This window comes from Acanthochromis polyacanthus, chromosome 2 (assembly GCF_021347895.1).
Source record: "Acanthochromis polyacanthus isolate Apoly-LR-REF ecotype Palm Island chromosome 2, KAUST_Apoly_ChrSc, whole genome shotgun sequence".
NCBI lineage: Eukaryota > Metazoa > Chordata > Actinopteri > Pomacentridae > Acanthochromis > Acanthochromis polyacanthus.
The window spans coordinates 4,583,054-4,607,115 of NC_067114.1; the positions used below are offsets into that span (position 1 = coordinate 4,583,054).

General features: G+C 40.2%; 2 protein-coding genes across 5 annotated transcripts; both read right to left on the reverse strand.

The window, feature by feature from the left end:
• Window positions 1–799: 799 nt before the first annotated feature.
• On the reverse strand, window positions 800–9,267 carry si:dkey-163f14.6 (uncharacterized). Its single transcript, XM_022199936.2, has 10 exons — window positions 9,076–9,267; window positions 8,833–9,006; window positions 8,451–8,615; window positions 7,089–8,159; window positions 5,597–5,749; window positions 4,552–4,674; window positions 4,341–4,469; window positions 2,256–2,465; window positions 2,030–2,146; window positions 800–1,144 (listed from the first exon to the last, which is right to left on the reverse strand). Exons 1-10 carry the CDS (start codon window positions 9,122–9,124, stop codon window positions 990–992), a joined length of 2,346 nt encoding a protein of 781 aa, XP_022055628.1. The 5' UTR covers window positions 9,125–9,267; the 3' UTR covers window positions 800–989.
• Window positions 9,268–9,708: 441 nt separating this feature from the next.
• Window positions 9,709–24,062, reverse strand: ppef1 (protein phosphatase, EF-hand calcium binding domain 1). 4 transcript variants are annotated; one of them, XM_051941331.1, is made up of 19 exons: window positions 23,693–24,062; window positions 22,124–22,242; window positions 20,304–20,351; window positions 19,911–20,038; window positions 19,771–19,831; window positions 18,088–18,251; window positions 17,874–17,988; window positions 17,143–17,189; window positions 16,896–17,062; window positions 16,444–16,480; window positions 16,197–16,346; window positions 15,482–15,633; window positions 15,148–15,391; window positions 14,884–15,072; window positions 14,660–14,802; window positions 12,805–12,911; window positions 12,546–12,709; window positions 11,210–11,294; window positions 9,709–11,121 (listed from the first exon to the last, which is right to left on the reverse strand). In XM_051941331.1, exons 2-19 carry the CDS (start codon window positions 22,221–22,223, stop codon window positions 10,895–10,897), a joined length of 2,328 nt encoding a protein of 775 aa, XP_051797291.1. In that variant the 5' UTR covers window positions 22,224–22,242; window positions 23,693–24,062; the 3' UTR covers window positions 9,709–10,894. The 4 variants fall into 4 exon arrangements, with proteins under 4 accessions (XP_051797291.1, XP_022055640.2, XP_051797293.1 ...); XM_022199948.2 differs by having other exon boundaries at window positions 20,304–20,336; window positions 23,693–24,061; XM_051941333.1 differs by having other exon boundaries at window positions 14,884–15,069; window positions 23,693–24,061.

Below are 24,062 nucleotides of genomic sequence, written 5' to 3' on the forward strand. Positions count from 1 at the left end.
TGACCCAATATTCAGCCTTCATTAATACACCTGAGCTTCTCCTGCTTTGACTTGTCACAATATCTGCTGTGAAAAGTCTGTTTTAGCCAGAGCACACGCACCAACATACAAATAGAGAGATGACTCAACTCATTTTTAAGAAGAGAAAACAAAATGAACCGAGAACCACGGCAAAGAAAATGGATGTAAGATGTGCATCTGTGTTGAGAGAACTGAAAAAAGAGCCACAGGACCGGCCACCAGGGGAAACAGTGGCTGATGACATAAATTCTTACAGCTGTGAAACATCCCAAAATATTCAGTGGCTGCATCTGGACAGTTAAAATATCCACCCTTTGCTGCACTGCAACATGCACACCTCTTATTAACAGCAGGAGTTGAAAGTCAAGATTGCAATTTACCAAAAAAGAAAAAAAAATACAAAGACTAGCAGAAGGACTCTAGAGGAAAGTTCTGTGGACGGTTGAGACTTTCTCCATTTGACTGATGGCAGAATAGAAGTGAAGAGATGATCACATTTCTTTAAATCTGAGGTCAAGAGTTTCTCCACCTCAGCCTCAGGTAACACATTTCAGAACAGAAACTTAGATCTGTCAGTTTCTAGCGTGAAATTCAGCAGCATAAAGTTTTCCTCTCGTCATTTAAAAGCTTTTTTTGTATCAGAGTGAGTTAGACTCTTAAAGCACAGCTGATAGGAACAGAGAGCAGTTTCATTAGACTAAATAGTCGGCGTGTTTCTCTGGTTGAAGAAGGAAGTAGTTCCTGATAACCATGATTTTAATACAGAGGCTCAGAAGACTTACACCTTCTCGAAGTGTTTCATATTTATTTGGAAAAGAGAGAGCATAAATACACAAATTATTAAATTATTCCTTTTTATACATGATGAAGCTTTGGATTAATTACATCAATGACTAAGAACAGATTATAATTTATAAAGAATATAGAAACAATGGAATCCAGTCAGACATCTGCTGCTGTTCTCCAGCTCAGCCAGCAGTGGTCGCTGTTGTCCTCGGCACACATTTCTTCCAGCTGTAGGGCGACAGGCGATGGGAGGCCGGGCAGGCACATTTATATCCACCTCGCTGGTTCACACACACATGGGAACAGCCTCCATTCTTGCGATTGCACTCATTAATGTCTGGAGGAAAGGGATTTTTTCTTTAAACTCCATTCAGGAAAAGCACAGGTGGAATTAATAATGGCTCAGTTCTGTTGAGTGCGCCAGTAAACCATGACAGTGGCTCAACGTGCACCAAAGCAGGAATGCAGCCGACAAAATACGCCTGAGCTGCTCCTGCCTTGACTTGCCACTATATCTGCTGTGAAAAGGCTCTGTTGGAGCCAGAACAAACTTATATCTAAGAGTGTATTTTTGTTCATGAGGCACCTGTCTTTACATTCTGCACACTGTTTATATTTCAATGCATGGTACTTATCACACAAGCTTAAAGCATTACTGTCACTGAAACCAATCTTTGCATTTTAGTGTATATATATGGGGAATTTAAGAAGCTGGTCTTCTTGTACTAGCAAAAAGTATTCTACTGATGTAGAAAGTGATTTCTCCGACACAGATACATTTTTTTTCCATATAAAATTTGATATATTGCCAAAAAACAAATATCTGTCATGATTATCTCAGCTTAATAAAAAGAACACAATCAAAGCAATGTTTGAATAAGCTCATTTTATTGTTTAGCTAATTAGAAGGTGGTTGTCATTAAATTCAGACGGTTATTTAGTTGACATTTTAGTGATATCCAGTCATTTTTTTGTTAATAAGTGATTGTTTCCATAATAAATAATTATGAAATTTGCAAAGACATGATCATAATGAACACTTACTTTTGGTAAAAATATACGCAAGATATATCCCATGGACTTCAAAAGTCTCTCAGTTACGTATTGACCCATATAATAGGCAGACTTGGCAACACTGATTATGTCTTGAGACAATGATGTGAAATCCCCCCACAGCGCATACACCTTATGGTTACAGATACAGTCGTATTTCTGCACTGACCTCTGCATCGTCTCCCATCTCTCTGCAGTGCGAATCCTTTGGGGCAGATACAGCGATGGGATCCAGGCAGGTTGATGCACTGACCCTCACATATTTCCTCCTGGCACTCATTTATATCTGTTTATACAAACAGAGCAGCTCAGATTGTTGATAAACTGGAGAAACATACAGATGTTTTTGTTTTAAATACAGGGACAAATGTGGATAGATTCAACTTTGTTCCCACCTACACACTCCTGCTTCACGGTTTGTGTAGCTGAATTCTCAGGTGTGGTTGGTTGTGTCCTGTATCCAGGTGGACACTCGGAAACGCAGCTCCGTCCGTCTCCGGCTAAGATGTGTCCGTAGGTGCAGGAGCATCGGTAGGATCCTGGTGAGTTGTGGCACCGCTCCATACAAGGCCCCAATCCCTGATTAACAGCACACTCATCTACATCTGGAGAGGATAAGGAAGTTTAAGAGAATATGACAAGAAAATCAAGTTTACAACTATTTTATCCATAAATTCAATTTTATTGTCATGCTGTCTAAAGGGCAGACACTCTGTGACAACATTGCACTCATAACAAAGCTTTTTTTAATGCTTAATGCTGCTCTTTCAGTAAAGTACACATCATTTGATTTACGATTTTAGGACTAACTGCTAATAAAAATCTCATCCCTTAATTGTGTCATGAGTGTTAAATAATTAGTTTTAAAAAGGGAATTTGAATGGTATCACTTTATACACTGAACCACATCAACTTTATAGAATCCAATTAGCGTATTACAGGTAAGAAACTGGAGTTTAAAATTTGAGTTATGGAGGCTATAAAACACTGTTAAGAGTTTTCAGACATGACAGCAGCTTTGTAAGGCTTCCACACACCAGCGCATTGAGCTGAATGCTAAATACTGTCTAACAGGTCATAAGATAAGATAAAACTTTATTAATCACAAAGGAAATTATTTTGCTCAGGAAAAAAATGAGATGAGAAATGCTGTGTCCAGTAGAAAAGCAGTAAGACATAAATACGATCCATTTCTGAAAATATAATGAGTAACTTAAATAAGACTAAGAAAAGTAAAAAGTAATGCTGGCAACGATGGTGAGGTAATATTTAAAGTCCCACAATGAAACCTTAGCATTAACATTTCTATGTCATTAATTACGACATTGTAATTTTTCTAACATTCTATTGTTTTGAAGTGTTCTGGACTTGGAAAGTTCACAGCCTGGCTCTCAGATCAGCTCAGTCTGCTGCACCTGTGTGATTGAGCTCAGCTGTGTGCTGTTGCCAATCAGCTGGGCGGGGACATAAGGAGGGATCTCAGAACTGCTCAGATGGTTGGGGTTAAGTGACCTGGAAGGTTTGACACCATCAGTCAGCTTTCTTATGGGAACCTGTTTGTCTTTGTGTCGTGTCAGTGCACAGAACCCAGCAGTTCCTTGCTTTTGTTTTGGGGAGTGTTTTTCTTTTAAGAGGTTTTAGTTTTGTTTGGTCTACCACCTTGGTAGATTTAGTGGTGTTCAACCACACACTATCCTCTTTTAGACCACAGAACTCTGTTTTTGTGCAGTTTGTTAGTTTCACTCGTTAACAACCATGGTTCGTTTAGTTTCGTCTGAGAAAAGAGGAGCGGTGAAATGTAACAGACGGAACTGATCGTTTCAAATTGTCCTATTGTTATTGCACAACCTCGAACAGTCACTTTGACCTCAGTCCATCAAGTACAAGCAAAGGCAAAATGGAAAAAGCAATGAAAAAATAGAACAAAAGAGAAAAATAAAGGGAAAAGCAAAGACAAAATTTATCTGAATATTTACATATTTTTAAATTTATCTTTTTCTCCTTATATTTACACATTTCCTTATTTTTTTTAAAGAATTTATCTTATTTATTCTTTTACTTATTCCTCTTTATATTTACACATCTATTTCCTTATTTTTTTTAACTATATTTATTTTTTATTCCACTTTATATTTACACATCTATTTCCTTAGTTTTAAAAAGATTTATTTATTTATTCTTTTTGTATTTGCATATTTCCTTACTTTAACAGAATTATATTTTTCATGGCACTCCTGTGATTCTATAATTACATGGACATGTTATGCACAAAAGTAAAATGTCACAGTGTTCTATGCTTTGTGTAAAATAACATTCAAGCACAAAGCACACACAGAGCACTGGGAATGTGGTTGGTTAGTGCGGGTATTGGGATTAGATGAAAGGCTAGTTCTCTACAATGATGCTGCCAGAATGGTTATTTAAAAAGAAAAACAATGCATGCAGCAATTCAAAGGAACATTCAGCTTCTGTTCGCTAACCTTGGCAGCGTCCGTCTGCAGTCCGGAGGCTGTAGCCAGCAGGACACTGGCAGTGGAAGCTCCCAGGAGTGTTCACACAGCCGAACACACAGCCTGTGACAGCTGCAGGCAGCAAGCACTCATCCACATCTGGAAAGATGGAGAGCGGTGCAGGAAATTAATTTGCTTGCTGCCATAAGACTCAAAGCCACACATACAGCTGCTGTCTCACCTGTGCAGGAGGTTTGATCGTGAGCTGGATGATATCCGTCATCACAGCTGCATTTAAAGGAGCCAAACGTGTTGATGCATCCCTGCTGACACTGATGCTGCTCCTCCACACACTCATCTACATCTACATCCACACATAAAAAGCTTGAAGAGAGTTCAAGAAATATTACTTAAATTACACAACAAACAGTTGTTCTGGTTTACAGGGCAGCTTGGATGCATGTTTAATAAAAACCCACACACACTCATGCAGTCTGACAAAAACACAGGAGATAAAAGTGACGAGCAGAAGATGAAAGGTGCTCGTCTCCCCTGCCGCTCTGAATCAAGCTGGAATCTGAAACCTCATTGATGTGTCTCCATGTTTTCTCTTGCTCTTCTGGCCTGTAATGAGCAAACCATAAGACAGATGTTTTCTCGCTTCCTGTTCTTCAGACAGGAAACAGGGATATGCAGAAAAGACTCAGCTAGCTTGTTTATCAGCTCTGCCATGTAGGAAAGCATCATTTCTCCAGCCTGACTTCTCCATCTTCTCCATTTTCTGACACATCTCTGCATAGAAGCATGAAATCTAGAAAATCACATCGATGAGGATCCAAATAAAAGCTATTTTTACCGTCTATAAATTGTCACAAGAATGTTTTGAGGTCTTATTGCATTGCAGCAGAATCAGCCAAACCATGATGTCTGGACAGGACCATCTGTCAAACAGACTTTTCAAACATAACGCCATCCACTCACAAATGATGGGTTGTCAGGGTGCAAACGTGTGAAGCTCCACAGTAAATGCAGTAAATAACGTCCCTCTGAGTGCTACAGTTCTGCCGTAAATTTCACAGCTCGCTTATGCTCGTCTGTGAGCCGTGAAACTTCAAACACACCATGTGAAGGCCTCGCTCGTTTGTTCTCATGTGAAGGAGATTCCCTGTTGTGCTGTAACTTGCCTCAGTGCTCGCTGTGTTGTTATTAGAAAGAGCCTGAGGCAGAGGATCCAGGAGGAATGTCAGTCACAGCTCTGCAGAAGGAAAGAAACGTTAAATGTTCACCTCGACACGTTCGCCCGTCATCCAGCAGAGTGAATCCCTGTCTGCAGAGACACTGAGTTCTGTTCTGGTTCTGGTTGGAGCTCTGGTTGTGGTGCTGGGAGTGAGAGCAGAGCTGGGAACAGCCTCCGTTGTTCACTGAGCATGGTGTCGACTCTGCAGAACGAAAAACTGAGCTGCATGAATGAAACAGACTGAAATTATAGATGTGATGCAGTTAATGAACGCTTTTTATAATCATGAATACCTGTTAGGCTTTTCTGTCTTATGTCATACTAAGCTAAATATGTCTGGGTTTAGGACTGCTGGTTGAACAAAATGAGACATTTATTGATGACACCTGGTCTACTTTGTGACATGCAACCAAAGATCTTAACTGATTTGTCTCAAAGTGTTATGATATTGGAAAATATTTGTTAATTGAAGCCCCAGATTCAACACTGAATGCAGGACTGAGACAATACAATGCAGCTGTTCCATCTCATATTCATCAAATCTTTCGAAAAGGTTCAGTTCTGACCATCTCTGATTTACCTGAAATGTTTGTAGCATGAATATAATTATTTGTGATTTTTTTTAGCTTTACATATTGAATACTTTCAGCATGTGTTTTCATATATTAAATTTGTGTGAATGACAATATTAAAGATAAACTTTTCATTGTTGTTTCTCATCATGTCTTGGATTTAGAATCTGCAAAATCGGACAATAAAATCAAATTATTTCTTATTATGGGTGAGTTGAAATATGAAAAATATTGAAGACATTGAGAGATGTCCCATCTTTAAGCACATATTAAGAAAAAAGTTAGAATGCAGACATCAACTAGTGATATTATCTGAACTGTATTTAGCTGGATATCACAATACTGCAAAACAAATACTTTTTAATATTAAGTACTTTGTTGAACAGGTATGACAAATTCTACTACAAAAACAAAATACTTCTAGATAATTCTCTACTTTAAAAATGTTTATAAATGATCTCGGAAAGTATTTGTACCAGTAGTATCAGTCTACAATTTCTCAGATAACATTTTAAATATCTATAGTTTATGATTTAAAAAACAAACAAACATTTTAGCTAAATCAGAGATAGCCAAGCAGAAGGTCATTGATGTGGAATTAAATAACCCAAAAGCAATTTTTTTTTAAAGTTAAAAGACACTAAAAGTCTTATCTATATTCATGTGTTTTCTAAGTGAGTTAGGTGTAGTATGTTTGATCATTCTGAGCATGGAAAAGCACATTTTTATTCCCAGCACATTCAGAATCCTCCAAGAGCTTTTAAGACAACATAAGAAGAGAAAATCGAGGAAACTATTGTGAGTGGTAGCTCAAAATAACTTCCAGTAGAAAACTCCCGTACATATATAAAATACTCCGATCAAAAAGGAATAGTTAAATTAATATCTTGGACCCTTCTCCCTCTTTTCCCATCAGCACATGCTACATTTTTCAGTTAATAGAAGAATGTATAAAACATCAGGGCATACCCAGACAAACAGGCGTGACTCCGCTCCACCGGCCTCCCTGCTGGCAGTAGCTGTGAACGTCTCCGTAAGCCAGAGTGTAACCGGGATAGCAGGCGTACTGGATGTAATGTCTGTACTCTCTGGGACCTGGATTTTCAACGCTACGGAAGTAGAAGGTCCCGTGGGCTGGTACTGGTGGGTACGGACACACAGGTCGTCTACTGAGGATCAGAAGAGGTCTGGAGGTTGTGTTCATCCTGAGGTTGTAGTATTCAGTCCAGTAAGAGCTCGAATCAGTGGCGGAGATGTTTAGAGGAGAGGTGACGTTAGGTGGATGTGTTTTCATGTGGGACCAGGTGGAGGAAGGGACTGAAGAAGTGGAGGTAGCAGGTGATGGAGGAGAGGAAAAACTGGCAGAAGTGGAATAAACAGAAGTAAATGAAGTGTTTGATGTCTCTGCGGGTTCCTCTTTATCTACAGGCCAAGAATGAGACAAAAAATGATGCTGGGATCCAGATTCAACCTGCTGGTATTTATCTGTAGTTGTTCCTTCAGATGGAGTCACTTCGTCCTGTGATGAAATTCTAAATCCTGACAGAGGCAGAGTGGTTTCATCAACAGTAGTATCTGCAAAAGCAGTGGCAGCTGTTGAAAATGACGGTGAAGATGTTGATTTCTCTGTTCCTGACACTGATGATATGGCAGATGAGACTGTAGTAAACAAACCTGATTCAGAAGCAAACATTTGTGTAACTTCCTCCACCTTTCCTGCTTCTGAGCCAGCCCTCACTGTTCCTCCTTCTGCTTCTTGAGCTTCATTTGCTGCTTGAGTCTTACAATGAGCTGTCTGGCCACCATTTTTGGCTTTCAAATTGGGAAGCTGGATGTGTTTCTGCAGGTGTGCTTTTGGATTAGTCATGTTAATCTGGGATGGCGTTCGAGACGACAGGCCAAATTTGAGATCTGCTTCTTTGGAAGGAGTGTTAGTGAGGTAGTGGGAATGCTGTTGGCTCTTCAGAGCTGCAGAAACCTGCAGGTTGTGGTGTGATTTCTGCACAGCGACGCCTGAAATCGAGCTCATCATGTCAAATTCTAACAAGAAAACAGGGAAAAACAACTGGAGTTAAGAGCAAGATGAGTCTATTTCTGGAGTAACTTACAAAGGAATAGTGAGACAGGGAGACTTCGCTATTACAAATGGTGCAGCACACTAACATACTTTACTCCTCAGTTTGAATATCTTTCTTCAGACACATTTTCCTCCTATCTTTGGACAAACTCATCTTCAGGCTGTCCACTGAGTTAAATCACTTTCAGCTCCGACTACAAATCAACAGTACAGATGTGTGATTATTTTAATAGCTGAGAGTTATTCACACTCACCTTTGCAAACAGGCTTTGTGCTGTTCCAGGTGTGGCCCTTACAGTACAACATGGAGGGCCCATGCAACCTGAAGCCATTATTACAACTGAACACAGCCCAGGAGCCGTCTTCATTCATGCTGCTGGTCCCGTGACTTAGAGGCCCCGGGTTGGAGCAGCCAGAACCTGACAGAAGGCAGAATATCACGGGATCTTTGCTATTTTCTTGTCCAATAACCTCCCTTAAATTTAGTATTTAACATAGACTGGGAACCTTTTTACTTCAGGATGTCAGTCTTTGTCATTAGATGTAATTGGACATTTAATGGCAAAAACAGAAAATTTCCAGTATAATGAGAGAAACGGAAACTTATCTAGGTTTACAGTGCAGAAAACTCCTCACCGACACACACTGCAGGTTCCCGGCTCCAGTGTCCAGACACACAGCTGTTGGTTTTGTATCCGTGCAGCTTGAAACCAGGATGACAGCGGAAGATCACCAGCAGTCCACCGTAACGGAAGAACGTCTGCCCATTTTCCAGGCGTCTAAACCCACCGCATCGCTCGGCTCCACACACTGGAGACAGTTTCAACCATAAATACCTGAAAACGTCTCTTAACAACAAACCTCAACTTGAAGAAATACCTGGAGCGAAGATGCAAACCAGAGTGAGCGCTGCTGAGAGGAGCCCCATCTGAAAGTGTGCTGATGTGCAGAGTTTGGAAGATGAAGGCGATGGGAGGAGAAGAAGTTGAAGAGCGAAAGTGGGAAGATCAGGAGAAGCTGAGAAACGAGGGGAGGAGAGATGAGGTCTGGGATTACTAGAGGGGAGGAAGGAAGGGAGGAGAAGATGCTAAACACTCTGACAGATGGACGGAAAGGCATCAGGAGAGATGCTCTTTGTACCTGCTTTATTGGAAACCGCTACAATTCTGCTTGTTTTAATTTATCAAGTGACATCATGCACTCAGATGTTGGAGCTCTGACACTAAAACAGCCGGTTTACATCCCTGTTAGTCTCCCAGAATGCTCTTCTGTGGCCTCTCTCCACTATAGTGTGTGTTTGTGTGCACTTCATGTGTAAAATGTATGTGTGCTGCTGACGCCTTCAGTAAAATCGGAGCCCATTATTTCCTCGGGCTGACAGGATGCCTGGGCCTGTTTAACTGCTCTCACTGTTAATTATAGTGGGCAGGATGCCAGAGTGAAGCAGCGTATAAACACACGTCCTCGCTCTGTGACACACACTCTAAAAATAATCACAAAATACACACAGAATTTGTTGCGAAAAAGGGCATTTTATTCCTTTTTGGGGAACACGAACACATTGCAGCAGTGTGTTTCTAGTTTGGGTCATCAGTACTTTATTAGGTGCATCTGTAGAATCTAGTGCAATCAAATAAAGCGGTTCTATCATTTATTCTACATTTATGGTGGGTATAATGTTTAATTTTTGTTGGAGTTGTGAGAAATGTGTAAAATAAATGTGTTTATTACTGAGGTCACAGTTAAAGGTGTAAAAATCGCCGTAAAAAAGGGAGGACGGTAAATAAAACTCATCCATTTCAATGTTACTGTCGTGCATTCTTAAGCAAATATAACATACAATAATTGGTCAATTTTGCTTACATTTTCTGTTAACATTAACACTGGTAACAGAAGAAAAATTTCATAACACATACAATAAGATACTGACCTTCCAGATTTTTTTGGTTACTCTTCACCAGCTCCATGTGCTTTTGACATGGATTGTGTGTTGTTTTGTATCAGCTTTTTGATTAAAGTTCACCTCTTTGCTTTCTTTCTACTTAAAGTTACCTCCATTTTAATCCTTTATTCATCGATCTATGACAGTTACTCCGTTTCTCCACTGTACCGTCTAATAAAAGGTGGAAAATATTCAAGAAAAAAGAAAAGAATTGAAGTTAATACGAGGTAAATTTGTAAGAGGGACTAGTACTTTGCTGCTCTGAGAAGCGACATCTGCACTAAATCAAGTTGTACCTCGTCTAAAGACCTGCTTCATACTATAGTGGACATTTTCTAGCACTTTTTAAGGATAAACTTCCTACATTGTGTGGGTTTGGCATCCTACGCACCTCTACGTCCAGCACATCTATGTTCTGCCAACACGTTTCTTGAAAATGCTACCAATTTCAATGATAATCCAAGAAGGATGTTTTCAAAGACCCAAAAACCAGCTGATAGTGCTACTTGGAAAGACATTCATTTCACGTAGAAACCAACCTACTGATTATCGATTTAGCAAGGCTAAAAGCACAACAATTGACAAAATGCACCAATAAACAAAGTACAAGGTGCTTCAAATCATCTGTAATTTTATAGTTATCAAGTGTTTACAGGGGTAATTTCCCTTTAACGATTAAAAAACAAAAAGGTATTTAATCTTCTCTGTGCTTTTCTACTTTCCGTCTTCCATTATTTAATACTCGGATTGTTTCCTTCATGAATACGTCTTTCGACTCATCTTCTCACTCAGCTGCGGATCCTTGCTGTCCAGTTTGTGCACCACTCTGAAGGCCTCCAGGAACTCGGTGAAGTCTATGCTGCCGTCCTTGTTGAAGTCGATGCTTCGGGCCAAGTCGTCGATGGCGCTGTCGTCAATGGCAACCCCCAAGTGAGCACTGAAAAGACGCCAGGTGTGACGAAACTCTTCGATGGAGATGAGACCTTAACGAGGCGACACATCACCTGCGCATTTAATTCTGAGAACGTTTTCAGTTATTTAACCATAATCATCAACTGTGTGTTCATTTACCTGAGTGATCTTTGTCTATGATATTGAATATGATCTCAATGTCTGTCCGGTACCTGAACAGAGTTTCAGCCAAGTTTGGAGTCACCTAAAAGGAGAAGAAGTGCAAAAACAGTTGACTAGGAAACAATCACTAACTGTGACAGCAGAGGCTGAAGGAGTACTGCACTTATAAATACCAATATCAACAGGGGAGAATTCATAGATATTCTGAGAAGTAAAATAAAAAGTACTGAAGTAAAAAATTAGTCGAGTGACATTTCAAAATTATACATTATGAAAGACTGTGCTTTAAATAGTCTGTATGTAACCAAATATGCAGTTTAAAGAAAAGAAAGAAAATATTGTTTATTAATAAACAATAGGGGATTTAATGTGGTAGATATAGGAACAATAAAAAAAATACAAGGACTCTTTGATTGGCACTGACTTTTGTTTGTAATATATTTCAAATTTTGTGCTGATTGTCATGCAGAAAATAAGACATCTTAATTTTCTATTTGTCCTCAGTTTGCTGATTAAATCAACTCACTTCATGCATTTCTACATGCACCAAATATTTCCTTTTCCTTCATATTATTATGGACCAGTTTAGGAGGTCTTTTCCTACTGGATTTCTAGATGCAGCAGGTGAAAAATCTCAAGGCTGCTCAGTCGTCGTTTCATTTCTGATGTAGGAAATCTTGAAAAAATTTGGGGCAGAAATCACGGCACCATAGAATGTGGCCATTTAATGTAGATATACCCACAAACAAAACGACCTCACGCTGAGCACAGGCGTGTGTTATGCATGTGTATGCTATGAATGGATACCGAATTATGTGACCTAAATATGTAGCAGGGGACAGGAATTGATGGGACTCAGAAACACCCCCAGATTTAATCAATTGCTCCTTAGATCATTTGGATAAGTCTGCAGTGTTTAATCTGTAGCAGGATCACAATCATGATCGTCAGCAGGCAGCTAACATAGTGTTCACTTGTTGTCACGGTTACAGTGACGCCGTGCTGCTGTTTTGCAATGACACAAAAATCTCTCACAAATCTGTTGATCCAGGCTATAAGCTGCATCACCGCCAAAATCTAATGAGGTGGTCCTTATGTCAATTCTGACCTTCCTTGAAAATTTCATCCAAATCCGTTTTTGAGTAATGTTGCTAAGAAACAAACGGTGATCATCACATTACTCTGCCTCTTTGGCAGAGTAATAAATCTGCAAAACTCTTTCACAAATAAAATGCAACACTAGAGAATGTGCTTTGTGTGTATTTTAACCTACTAACGACAGCAATCATTGTGTTTCTCTTCTCCCTTGACATGTATTTGGTTTAACTGTGACCTGAGGTAGAGGAATTCCTGGTCCCATGTCTTCGAAGCAGGACTGGTACTCCACGCTGCCATCTGGTGCCAGTCGGGCTAAATGTGGACGAAGCGTCCTCCAGGGCAGGTCCAGCCTCAGCACAGCCTCCAACACCAGAGCCCACTCACTGACCGACACTCTGCCTGGTATACGATCATCAATACATGTAACAACTGGATACGATGACTTGAGTAAATATCTGTTTGTAAGTTAGAGAAATAAATAGAGAAGAGGTCACCAGTGTAATTCTGGTCGTACTCCTGGAAGCCACACATCAGCTCAGAGCGATGGGCAAACAGCTTCTCCTTTAAGGCTCTGAGAGCAGAACCTTCAGCCGCTCGTACTCTGCAGACACAAAAAGAAACAGAAGTCATACACCAAGACTAAGCTTTCTTACATCATTGACAGATATTACCTTTTATTAATCTGTTAATTATTTAGTTACCTCTATTCATACAACAACAGTTTACACACACCTGTGAAGACGATATAAGTCATGGCAGTCTTCAGTTTCCAATGACTCTTAAGTCTTAATTTACTATGACTGAATGATTAAAGCACATGCATGTGCTTTGTCACAAAAAAAATTAGGCATTTTCTCATCTGGAACTTCTGCAACTTAAATAATTCATTATTTAAAAAAACAAATATAAAGTTGCACTAATCAAATGTTCTTAGGGGCCGTTTACACGAGGACCATCCTAACAGAAAACGCAAAAGTGGCGTCTTGTCATTTCACGTTTAGACGAGCGGTTTTGAAGGAAATCTGCGTATATACGGTGTGTGGAATTCGATTGGATATGCATGCCAGGCAGCTGGGTGGCGCTGTGATAAAACTCTGCCATGTCTACGCGCATGCGTACTGTCTCCCTTTTCGGATCTCCGCCGCGGTAAATGTTCATGAATGGAATCTGTACAGATTCTGTACGTTTGTTGGGACGACTCCTGTAGTGTACATAGAGCTGCCAGAGTTGCTTGAAGGTATGAAGGATGGAAATAATCACATCTTTGTTTACTTCCTTGTACCGGCCGGTAAACCAAAGCACACGTAATCGCGTACGCGACGTGGTCAGATCTCGGCAAAGTTTTGCGTTTTGCTGTTTAGACGGAAACGTAACGGCGGAGCGTTTTCTACTTTTCCACTCTGGAGGCCGGTTTCAAATTTTTGCGTTTTCAAGCCCCCAAAACGCCGTCCTCGTATAAACGGTAGGGTGTTTTGTTGAAATATTTTCACGTTTTCACCTGCAAGCGTCCTCGTGTAAACGGCCCCTGAGTGGCATGGACTCTTAACTTCTTGTGAGTGATTACAATTGACTACACCTGCTGACTCCTCTGAGGCAGCTTAATTAGGAGCCATGCCAGCAAAAAACACTCCGGTGGGAAGGTCTGCAGAGCTTAACACTTAACTGAAAGAGTCAATCATTGATATGAACAAGTCAGGAGAGTCACTCCATTTCAAAGATGCTTCAAATCCCAAAATCACTTGTGCAAACAAGTGTTTAGAAGTTTGACGTGTACAGTACAGTTGTGTGAGAGAGAATTGATCAGGATGGTCAAGAATCACCAAAAATCTTTTATTACAATGAATTAGTAGCTGCTGGAACACAGGTGTCAGTGTCCACAGGCAAGTGAACTGGAATTAAGGTTTAAGACTGTCCTCCCCAAAGTCCTGACTTAAACTCCGTCAAGAATACGTGGGGCAATGATGAAAAAACAGTGTCAGATAAACTGAAAATGTAGTTTAATTGAATCAGTTCTGTTAGAGGAGTGCTCAGAGATGCAACCAGAAGCTTGTGGACCAAAATCAAATATTGGAAATGCTGTATGTATATTTTTAACCCACTAGATTTGATCATATTCCCACAAAACCTGTAATAAATCTATGAAAGAACCAAAATGTCTGATTGGTTTTTGTAGCAAAGATGAACGTGTTTCAACAATTGCATCATAGAAAATTCAAAGTTAGAGGAGTCATTGGAAAGTCACGACTGCCAGGATTTACATGGTCTCTACAAGCGTATGTAACATGTTCCTCTATTTACCATCTAACCTGCCTTCTTTTACTCAAACATACCATCACACACCAGTCGTACCTCTGCGTCAGGGTGAGTTTGCGAGTTGTGCGGCTGACTTGGTACTGGTAGAAGCGGGGAACCAGCTCTCTGCCCACTTTGATGTAAGCGCCACGGTTGCTTCCCTCCTCATAATAGTTTGATGCTGAAAAGATGGTGATCACCTGCAACGCACACATATTTATCTCTCCAGACAGACTCAAATGTGTCGGACAACAAAGATGCATTCACTGCCTCTGGTCTACCTGTCCGCCATGACAGAGCTCATATCCCTCCTGTTTGCACTCATGGGAGCGGATCAGCAGCTGGAGTCCGTGTTGGAGCAGCAGCCTCTGCGTGACGTCAGGGCCGAAGTAACATCCTCCGCCTCTGAATGTGTTGGGGCTGCAGCCTTCTTGGATCTTGGGATCGCTCCACAAAACATCCACGATCTGCTAGAGAGGAAAGCACTCAATAAGATGCACCACAATCAAGCACAACTAAACAACAATCTTCTCTTTTCCACTGACCTGTTTCCACTCCTGTTCGTTTTGTGGAGGCGACGGAAGGGGAACAGAGGTGAGAGAATCCAGGAAAGGCACTTGCAGGACGTTGATGGAATAAGGAATGCAGGGAGAAGACGGACAAGGACGAGGTGAGATGCAGGAGGGAGTTCGAGGAGAGCAGAGCGAAGAGGAAGAGGAGGATGATGAGGAGGAGGAGGAAGAAGTGGAGGCAACGCTGTCTTGTCGGCTGAGCCCGCATCGCCTCTTCCTACAGAAAGAGGTAGAGAAGACGAGCTGTTACTTTAAACACGATGTGTAATTGTATCTCAGAAATGTGAGTGTTTGGCTGCTCTCAGACCTCTGCCTTGGGGTTCTTTGGTTCTTGCTGTGGCTTCGACTGCTGCTGGGACGAGATCCGTCTGTTGATCTCAGTCTTTTGGTGAGTCTGCAGGACTGACCGATGTCCAGCTGCTCCAAACTGCGTTTGGGAAATCTCAGGGCAGATTTCACCTAAGATACAAGAGAAGGGAAGACAAAAATTAAGTGAGAACAAAAGTATTTCAAGGGTAACGTACAGAACTTTAAACAGACTGCAAAAAATCAGTACACACACAGCAATGGCACAGTGATTAACAAGAATTATCTTTGTTTTTTGTTACTTTATTCATAACATTTGTTACAAACTAACCTTCTGAACCGCAGGATTTGAAAGCATGTTATTGTTGCACCAAGTCTGCTGAAAATGATGGTGACAAACTGTTTTTATCCTACCAGAGCAACTATATGAGGTGAGTGAGGATATGAGTATGAGTGAGGATAAAGCGGTGTATAGATAATGGAAGGCTTTAAATCTGTTTAAAAAACTTGTTTTCTGACCCCTAGTGGCCAAAACTGATTATAGCAGTAAACCTATTTGTTTCAGTAAAAAGCAGAAGGGTCTTTCTTTTCCTCTTTCAACAAAGAGAGGAGTCCTGTTGCTCCGAAGTTCATTTAATGACCTAAAATCTACTCGGACTTAGTGCAGAGAAACAGCACTGATGCAGGATAAAGGCTGCCTGCTTGTTTCCACTGACCTTGTGTCTCTCTATGGAGCTGAGGAAATCCAGGTCAGTCTGGTCTGAAATCCCTCCATGAACGATCAGGATCTTTCCATCGATGACCGTCGCGACCGGCAAAAGGCTGAAAACATCCTGAAACAGCTGGAGGATCTCCTGGCCATGAGTCTGCACACAGACAAAAAGAAAAAATAGGAGTTCATTTTTTTCTCAGCCTGCAGAACGTGCAGCTAAAACAGAATAATGACATAAGTCTGGACTGTACCTTATATTTCTGCATGACTTCCTTTGTAAAGCCATATCTGAAAAAAAAACAATGTAAAATTAACACACCATAAGTGGAAACATCACAAAGATTGTATACAACATTAAAAAAGTAACTTTGTGCAAAACATTCAATGTAAAATGCATCTTAAAAGAGCATTTCCTATTTCAGTGACAGAAGTATTGCACAAACATTGACCAAACTGTCAAAAATGAACACTGTTGAAGGAGGTTATCCCTCACATTGTGATTTCATTAGTACCCCAGATTCTTCCTTGTCTGAGCCACAGAAAACCTACCAAGAATTAGTCTGATTCTTAGACCCTGTGAGCATTTCCAACACCATCTTCATTCCAAATCTGGACCAAGCACCTTCAATAACACTCAATTTTACTGCCCTCCAGTTTGTGGTAAACATAGATGGATAGATGCTTCCTCTTTTTTTCTACTCACCTGAGGTTCATTATGTAGTCTTCGTGGTTTCCTCGGTTCAGGTGCATGCTGTCTGGGTAAAGCAGCAGGTAGGCGAACAGGAGGATGACCACTTCTACCGACTTCCTCCCGCGATCCACAAAATCCCCGTTAAACACGTATGGCGTCTCTGCAGAGGGAAGGCCATTCTGCAGCAGCAACATACAGCAAAATCAGATCAGGAGTGTCATAGATGATGCTAAAGTCAACTATAAGAATACAGCTTTACCTTATAAAATATGAGTAGCAGGTCATCAAGCCGGCCATGCAGATCACCTGTACCAAGAGAAACAGTTTATTTAACCCCTGATTTACAGAGGAAGGCTAAAATTCTTTAATGGTATGAAAACAGGGCGGTGAATTGCTCCACGTCGACCTCAACAGTGTGCGTGTTTTTTGTTTTTGTCACAAGTATTCTTGAGTTTAATGAGATGCAGCTCTGTAGGAGGCGGAAGCTGTGGAAGAGGCTTCGAGTGCCTAATCAGTGTGCAAATAAACCTTTTTTTTTTGGAACACTGCCCATTAAAATTTGGTCAAATATATCCTAAAACACATTCAGAGAAACCTGTGATGATTTAATATGCAACAAAAAGCAGCTTTATTGGACTATTCAGGAGCCAGCTGTACTGTGTTATGAAGAGACTTTTAATATTTTGGATCTCCTGTGTTGAAAATTACAATTTTCCATCTCGAATTAAGAAGTGAAACATGATGATACTATTCATCATTGCTAGCATTACTTTTCTGTTTTCTATCCTAGTCTTATTTTTGCACACTTATTTTTTTTCAGTAATGTATCACACTTACATCTTATTGCTTTTCTGCTTGGCACTGCGTTTATTCTAATGTTCTGTCATTTCGTTTTTTAGCATCTTAGCATTATATCTGGCACAAGAAGTTCCTTCTGGTTCCATAAAGTTTTATTTTATCTTAACTAAATCTGAGGCCGTGGTCACCCACCACATATAGTGATCTCTTTGGTGCAGGATGTTGACAGGTGGATGATGTTTGGCATTTGTTTGAGGAGCTTTTTGGTCTCGTACAGCAGCTGCAGGACGTATCTGGCATGCAGAGTCTGTGTAGAAGAAAAGATACGACTCCGTAAAAGCAACCCAAGTTTAAACTGGAAGATCAAAAGTAAGAGTTAGGAGCACCAAAGGCTCGTATTTGGTACCTGCTGTTCCTTAAAAGCAGTGAGGAGAGCGTTTGTGTCAGACACAGAGAGGGGAAATGACAGTCGGGGTCCAGAATAAGACTCTGGGACGGGGATCAGGCTGTAGCAGATCTCTCTGTCTAACCAGGGGTCGATCACCGGGTCCAGCAGCTGGGAGATCAGGTCTGGTGGAGACATGAACATGCTGCACTCAGTACATATTTTCACGAATATCTTTTGAAATTAACCTGCTGAAAACCTCCAAAACCTGACAGTATGTTTGAAAGACATGCTTTTTTTCCCCAAAAATCGCCAAAATTACATCATCTACCAGAAGCAGAAACTGTAAAAATAAAAATAATTTTTTGATTTTCAATTTTCCAGTTGTCCTTGAACTAATGAAATGTGATGTGTTGTGATAAAATCAAGATATAAAAGTGTTTTATGAAGTGTTAGCTCTAACCAGATTATCAAAAGAAATAAAAATCTGCACTCTTGCTGTTTTATCTCTCAAATTATTTAGAAATTCTGCAAAAGTCTGATCAGTTTGTTGTCAGGCCTGATAGAAAGCTATGATTGGCTCAAACTTTAAACAGGAGCTCCTGGTCATTGGGAGAAGTAGTACATAAGAAATAAAAGATACTTGTGGGTTTGCAATCAAACATCCTGAACTACAACATATCCTACATAGAGATTTCAGATTTATTTTACAGTTTGATACAGCATCACATCCTGCTCTGTGTGACCGTACTAAAAAAAAAAAATAACGCTAATGAAAACTGATGGCCTCTAATTTATGCAAATAAGGCAGGAACAAACACCTTCCTACAGTCCCATTTCTCATTTGTAAGCCTGTTTTGCCCCTAAATGTCCTCTATTCCATCTCACACATACAAAAAAACACAGATGCTATATATAACAAACACAGACGGCAGCGTCTGGCCTCTTTGCATCTCTTCTGTCGACTCGATGTGAAGCCCGTGGAGAGGATGTTCTGTGGATGATAAGCAGTGAGGGCCGACCTAAGGATTAGCTTGTCAATGAAGTATTACGCTTTTAGCTGGATGAGTGGGTCAAAACACACTTAAAGCACAGCTGTCTCGGAGCGACACACCAACATGCCGGCCTCCACTCCATTCACAGTAGTTGCTAAGCAACAGGGGATACGCAGTGGGTTCTCTAATCCAGGCCAAAATACAGTGGTGTGACTAACAAAACTGGTGTTAATTTGGTGTAAGGAAAAAAAATACATCTTTATACATAATTTTATTGTGTTAGCACATATTCAAAACAACAGCATCTGATAACTAATGAGCTACAAACAGAAAAACGTCTCCAACTATTTGTATTTACAGTAAAATAAGAGAATTTTGCATGATAGCAGCAACAAATGAAGGCCCCCCCAAAAAGAAAAGAGTGTCTAAAAAATATCTTTCAATGCTTCAAGAACACAAGTGACCTGGATGATGGTTTTAGGCAGGAAATATTTACACAGAAAAACTAAATAATAAAATAAGTCGAATAAGTTTTGTACTTCCTGCTTTCATACACAATAAATGTATTACCCAGCATCCATATAGCAGCACTACAAAGAAAATATGTTTTTATTTTAAAAACAAAACTAACAATACCTCAGTGTTTCCAAGGATGAAACCAGAATACACACAATAAGTGATCTAAATATGGAGTATTTTGCCTCCTAACCTGGTCCGTTTCCGTTCAGCTGAGTGAAGTTGTCCAGCATGAAACTGAAGAAACTCGAAAGCTGAAGAAGGAAAGAAAAAAAAGACATTTAAGGTTTATAATGATGAGAATTTGCACGAAATACCAACACTGAGACCCACCTGTAGCTGGTCTTGTTCACCGGCGTATTCAATCGACTGAAAGATGTTCCAGGTGTATCTGCGTCTCATCTCCAGTCGGGCCATGTAGCGCCGGTACCATCGCTGGATCAGAACAGCTGCCTTCATGGCTGCAGCAAAACGCCAGATGTTATCTAAAGTTGACACTTGTTAAAACATATACAAACAAAGGTGGATGTACATCATGTTTAAGCTGGTTTTTATCAGTAGTTTTCTAAGCTGTCAATTCAACGTCACCCAAAACGAAACAGGAATCTTTCTTGACATTTGCTGCAGCCTTTGTAAAATGTAAACATGCAAAAATGCACAAATACACACACATTAGCACTGACATATATCACAGATTGATTTTTTTTAAGATGAGCTGGGTCTTACTCAGAGCAGGACTGGGAGCCTGGACTGCTTCATCTGTGAGGGAGAATACTACAATTCAGCAAAAGAAAGTGGTAATTGAATAAAAGAACGTTCAAGCGAACGCACACACAGTCACACTCAGACAGCGGGAGAGATAACAAGACACAAGGGAGGTCACGTGCAACAGTGGGACTGGAAAAAACGAAGCAAATTAAGCAAGCTTTTGGGAGTAACAGTGCTCATTAAAAAGGAGGAGAGAAGGCAGACTGCGACGAAAGAGAAGCCCCATCTGTCAAACATCTGTGTGTGCACGCAACAAGTCAGAGGGAAATTTACTACAGCAAAAATATGATCAACAACACGGTGCACGGTGTGACGGAGATGAGTAAGAAGCTAAAGCACAACAGTGGAGTCACGACTGCGGTTAATAATGCAACACTCGAGGAGCTCCTCTTAATAACGAATGCTTCACAGAGAAGATCAACAAGATGAAAGCAAACCAAAGCAACCACTGGAATAAAGTCAGTGGTGTAAATAATAAGAATGCTGCCTAAAAGAATGCAGTTGGATGTCTGGGAGTAAAATTATTCCATTTTTTTTGTTTAAAGGAGGCTAACGTTCCAAAGTCGAGGCTTAAATCTAAAAGTGACCGAGCGTTCTCCATCAGGACCTCGACCTGAGGAGATGAGGCCTGCACAGTCAGTAACTTCTTTTAAATCACTTCTTAAAACACACTATTATGTGATGTTTACTTTTAGCTTCAATTAGTTTTCGTGTTCTGTATTATCCTGTTTATTTTAGATGTTCTCTCTTGTTTTATTTTACTTTTACCTGCCTGGTTCTTTGGTGTGATGTCATCTCTCTAATTCTGTAGTTCTCTATTTTTTTAACTTTTAATTTTAACCCTCAATCTTGTTCTTTAATTTTCAAACTGAATATGTTCAAAAAGTGGAGTTGAATAAAAAGCACAATATTTGCTTCTGAGATTTAATGGAGTAAAAACAGAAAGTTACACAAAATGGACAAATCTTCAAGCACCTCACATCTGAAATGAAGTTCAGTACTTACTTTGATTCCATCACTACTACTAGATAGGGATCTTGGTCTACTTGTCACACTATAAGCTCTAATGATTGAGAGCTCCTCAGCCAATAAAGAACTACAGGTAATAAAACACAAAACAACGGATGCAGTATCCTCAAACCTGCACCCTGAGCATTCGTTAGTAAAGATTAGTGGTTTACAAAATGGGGGGAAAAATGGCAAAATGTCCATCAGTTTCTCCAAGATGATAAATTCTTGAGTGTTGTTGGGTCCCTAAGTCTCAAAGATGTTTATAATTTAGTTTATAAATAAGAGAAGAAAAGGGGAATTTCAATTTGAAAAGCTGCGAATAGAAAATATTTTGCATCCGGCTTTAAAAAAAAATGACTAAAATGTTCAATTAGTGTTGAAAGTAGCAGATTTATTTAAGCAATTCAATTCCAGGTTAAAAAATGTCTAAGTTGAATAAAAGCAAATCAAAGTCTGTGTAAGGAGGCAGAAAGATGTTTTACAACATGTTCGTCTCTTTTAATGGGTTTCGATAAAAGGCCTCATTCAAGGATTTCTGAGCCTGCGCTCCAATTTTAACACTTCTGGACTCTGTGTTCGGCTCCAGGTGTTCCAACATGCCAGCTCTAATCTGATGCCATGATGTTTATTCACACCTTTTCTCAGGGGCGACAGCTGATGATGTCAACCTTTTCCAGCTGACAGGAAAGAAAAAACATGAGACCAAAAACAATACCCGCTAACTAAACAGAAACATTTTGTGTACCAAGGCAGCCACACGTCTTTACCTCTTTCCACTCTTTTCCCTTGCGTTTCCGTGGCGACTGAGGTGCCACATCCCATGATGCCCAGCAGAAAGGTCCAGGGGTCACATCTGCTTGGTCGCATGGGACTTCTGCAAGAACGCCTGGAAAGTCAGGGGAGTAGGGATAGACTGATTATCAGCTTGGTCGACATTTCAGATTATTGGTAACTGTAATTTTATTGACTGATTATTGATTAATTCAGATCTGATGCAGCCTCCTCTCTCGGTAGTTACTATATGCTCTCAGACATTCCCACAAACCATGAAGTTAGCTTCTCTCATAGTTGCTACGGCTAGCAGGTAAATTAGAAGGCAGCCACAGATTAACCTGAAACAGAGTCTGGAAAACAATAATTACTAATGCTTTAAGATCTGGACCATAGGGGACGATACAAATGATAGAACAGAGAAAGATTAAGGAAATAGAGAAGGACAGCAGATGTAACAGCAGGAGACAAACTGATCAGTCTCAGTCGATCCCACAGAAACAGATTAGAGCGTTCTGATTTAATCACTTCTGTTTCTATTTTACACATTAATTTATAGTCACCCTAATTAATGAAGAAGTCTAGTTATGAATGGCAGGTTCTCTGCTATCACATTCTGTTAAAATATTACATTTATTGTATATCGGTTCCAAACATCTGTCAGCTGTCTTTCTTGAGTACCAATAATCAGCATCGGCCCTAAAACAAGCCCATATCAGTCAGTTCCTAAAGACGAGCACCGTTGTTGCATGAGACACAATACAAGAAAAAATGATTGGACTCAACAGCAAAATAATTACTCACTTTGCATCAATCTCTCAGAGTTATGAAAGCATCTCATGAAGTTATGTTTAACCAACAAACTAAGGTTTCGCTGGCTTGTTGAAATTGAGCTCAAGGTGAACAACAATGAAGTTTTAAAGCACATTTTTAATGAGATACCTCAACTTGAACGTAGGTTTGAATTCAGCTAATGCAGAAATGTGCATTCACTTAGTTGATGCAGTTACCAATGTTATTATGTCAACATCAGAATAATGTTTGCAACTTAAAAGCTAAATCTGCTAATTAGTTCTTTTTTTTTTTTTAAACAAATCTTGCAGGCATGCATTACATTAAAGAGAAATAGATCCCACAAGTTACTTTTTGGAGTGCAGAGACTTTCTGATAAAAAAACATCTGTGTTCATCTCTGCATTTTTCAAATCGTGCAAATCCTGGAAACACTTCCTTAGTCTCATATAACAGCAGCAGAGTTCATCCCTCCTGGAAAGCCTGTCATTTATTGGTTAAGCCAGATGTGATCAACGTTTTTAACACACGTGTTTTCTGCAGGGCAGTGATTGAAATGAAACCAAATTCTTTGCAGAAGGTGTTTTGTTGTTGTTGTCATTCACTTGAACATAATATTTTATATTTACAAACCCCTAACAGCATATTCACCGATAAAGGAGCCAGAACAAAGAAAATGGAGCTTGGAAATGGCTGCTGTAATCCGGCTTTTAACGAGTCAGAAAAACCACACACAGAATGAATCAAATTTAAGTGTTGCTTATCGTGCATCACCTTCTCTCTCCGCATCATATTCCAGCGACGGGCTCTACTTTACGCATCAGTCAGTAAATCAGCTCCACTGGTTCCAACCTGCAGCCTGAAATGCAGAAATCTGGAGTGCGGAAATCATGAACGGGACGTGGAGCTCATCTGAGACACAAAGACTCGCATCGAAACTTCAAACATTTCCCTCCTTCAGTAACTTATAAGAGATATTTGACTGATAAAGAGGCGGTGGATCGTTCCTGGAGAAGCTGCTGCTGCTGGAGGCGCAGAGCTGAATGGAGGAGGAGGAAGCATCAGGTGGATCCAAACCAAACCCAGAGAGAAGTGAGTGGGAGGGAGGAGGGCTGCTGTCTCCCCCTTCTGTTGTCCCCCCTGA

Excerpts from the sequence above, each read along its gene's own strand:
- si:dkey-163f14.6 (XM_022199936.2), bottom strand. The coding sequence starts at position 9,124 with ATGGGGCTCCTCTCAGCAGCGCTCACTCTGGTTTGCATCTTCGCTCCA. Across the intron at positions 4,470-4,551 it reads CGATCAAACCTCCTGCACAG|ATGTGGATGAGTGCTTGCTG; the intron begins GTGAGACAGCAG and ends CCATCTTTCCAG. Across the intron at positions 2,466-4,340 it reads TGCAGACGGACGCTGCCAAG|ATGTAGATGAGTGTGCTGTT; the intron begins GTTAGCGAACAG and ends TATCCTCTCCAG.
- ppef1 (XM_051941331.1), bottom strand. The coding sequence starts at position 22,223 with ATGCGACCAAGCAGATGTGACCCCTGGACCTTTCTGCTGGGCATCATG. Across the intron at positions 17,190-17,873 it reads CAAAGAGATCACTATATGTG|GTGATCTGCATGGCCGGCTT; the intron begins GTGGGTGACCAC and ends CTCTTGGTACAG. Across the intron at positions 16,481-16,895 it reads GACTACATAATGAACCTCAG|ATATGGCTTTACAAAGGAAG; the intron begins GTGAGTAGAAAA and ends TTTTTTTTTCAG.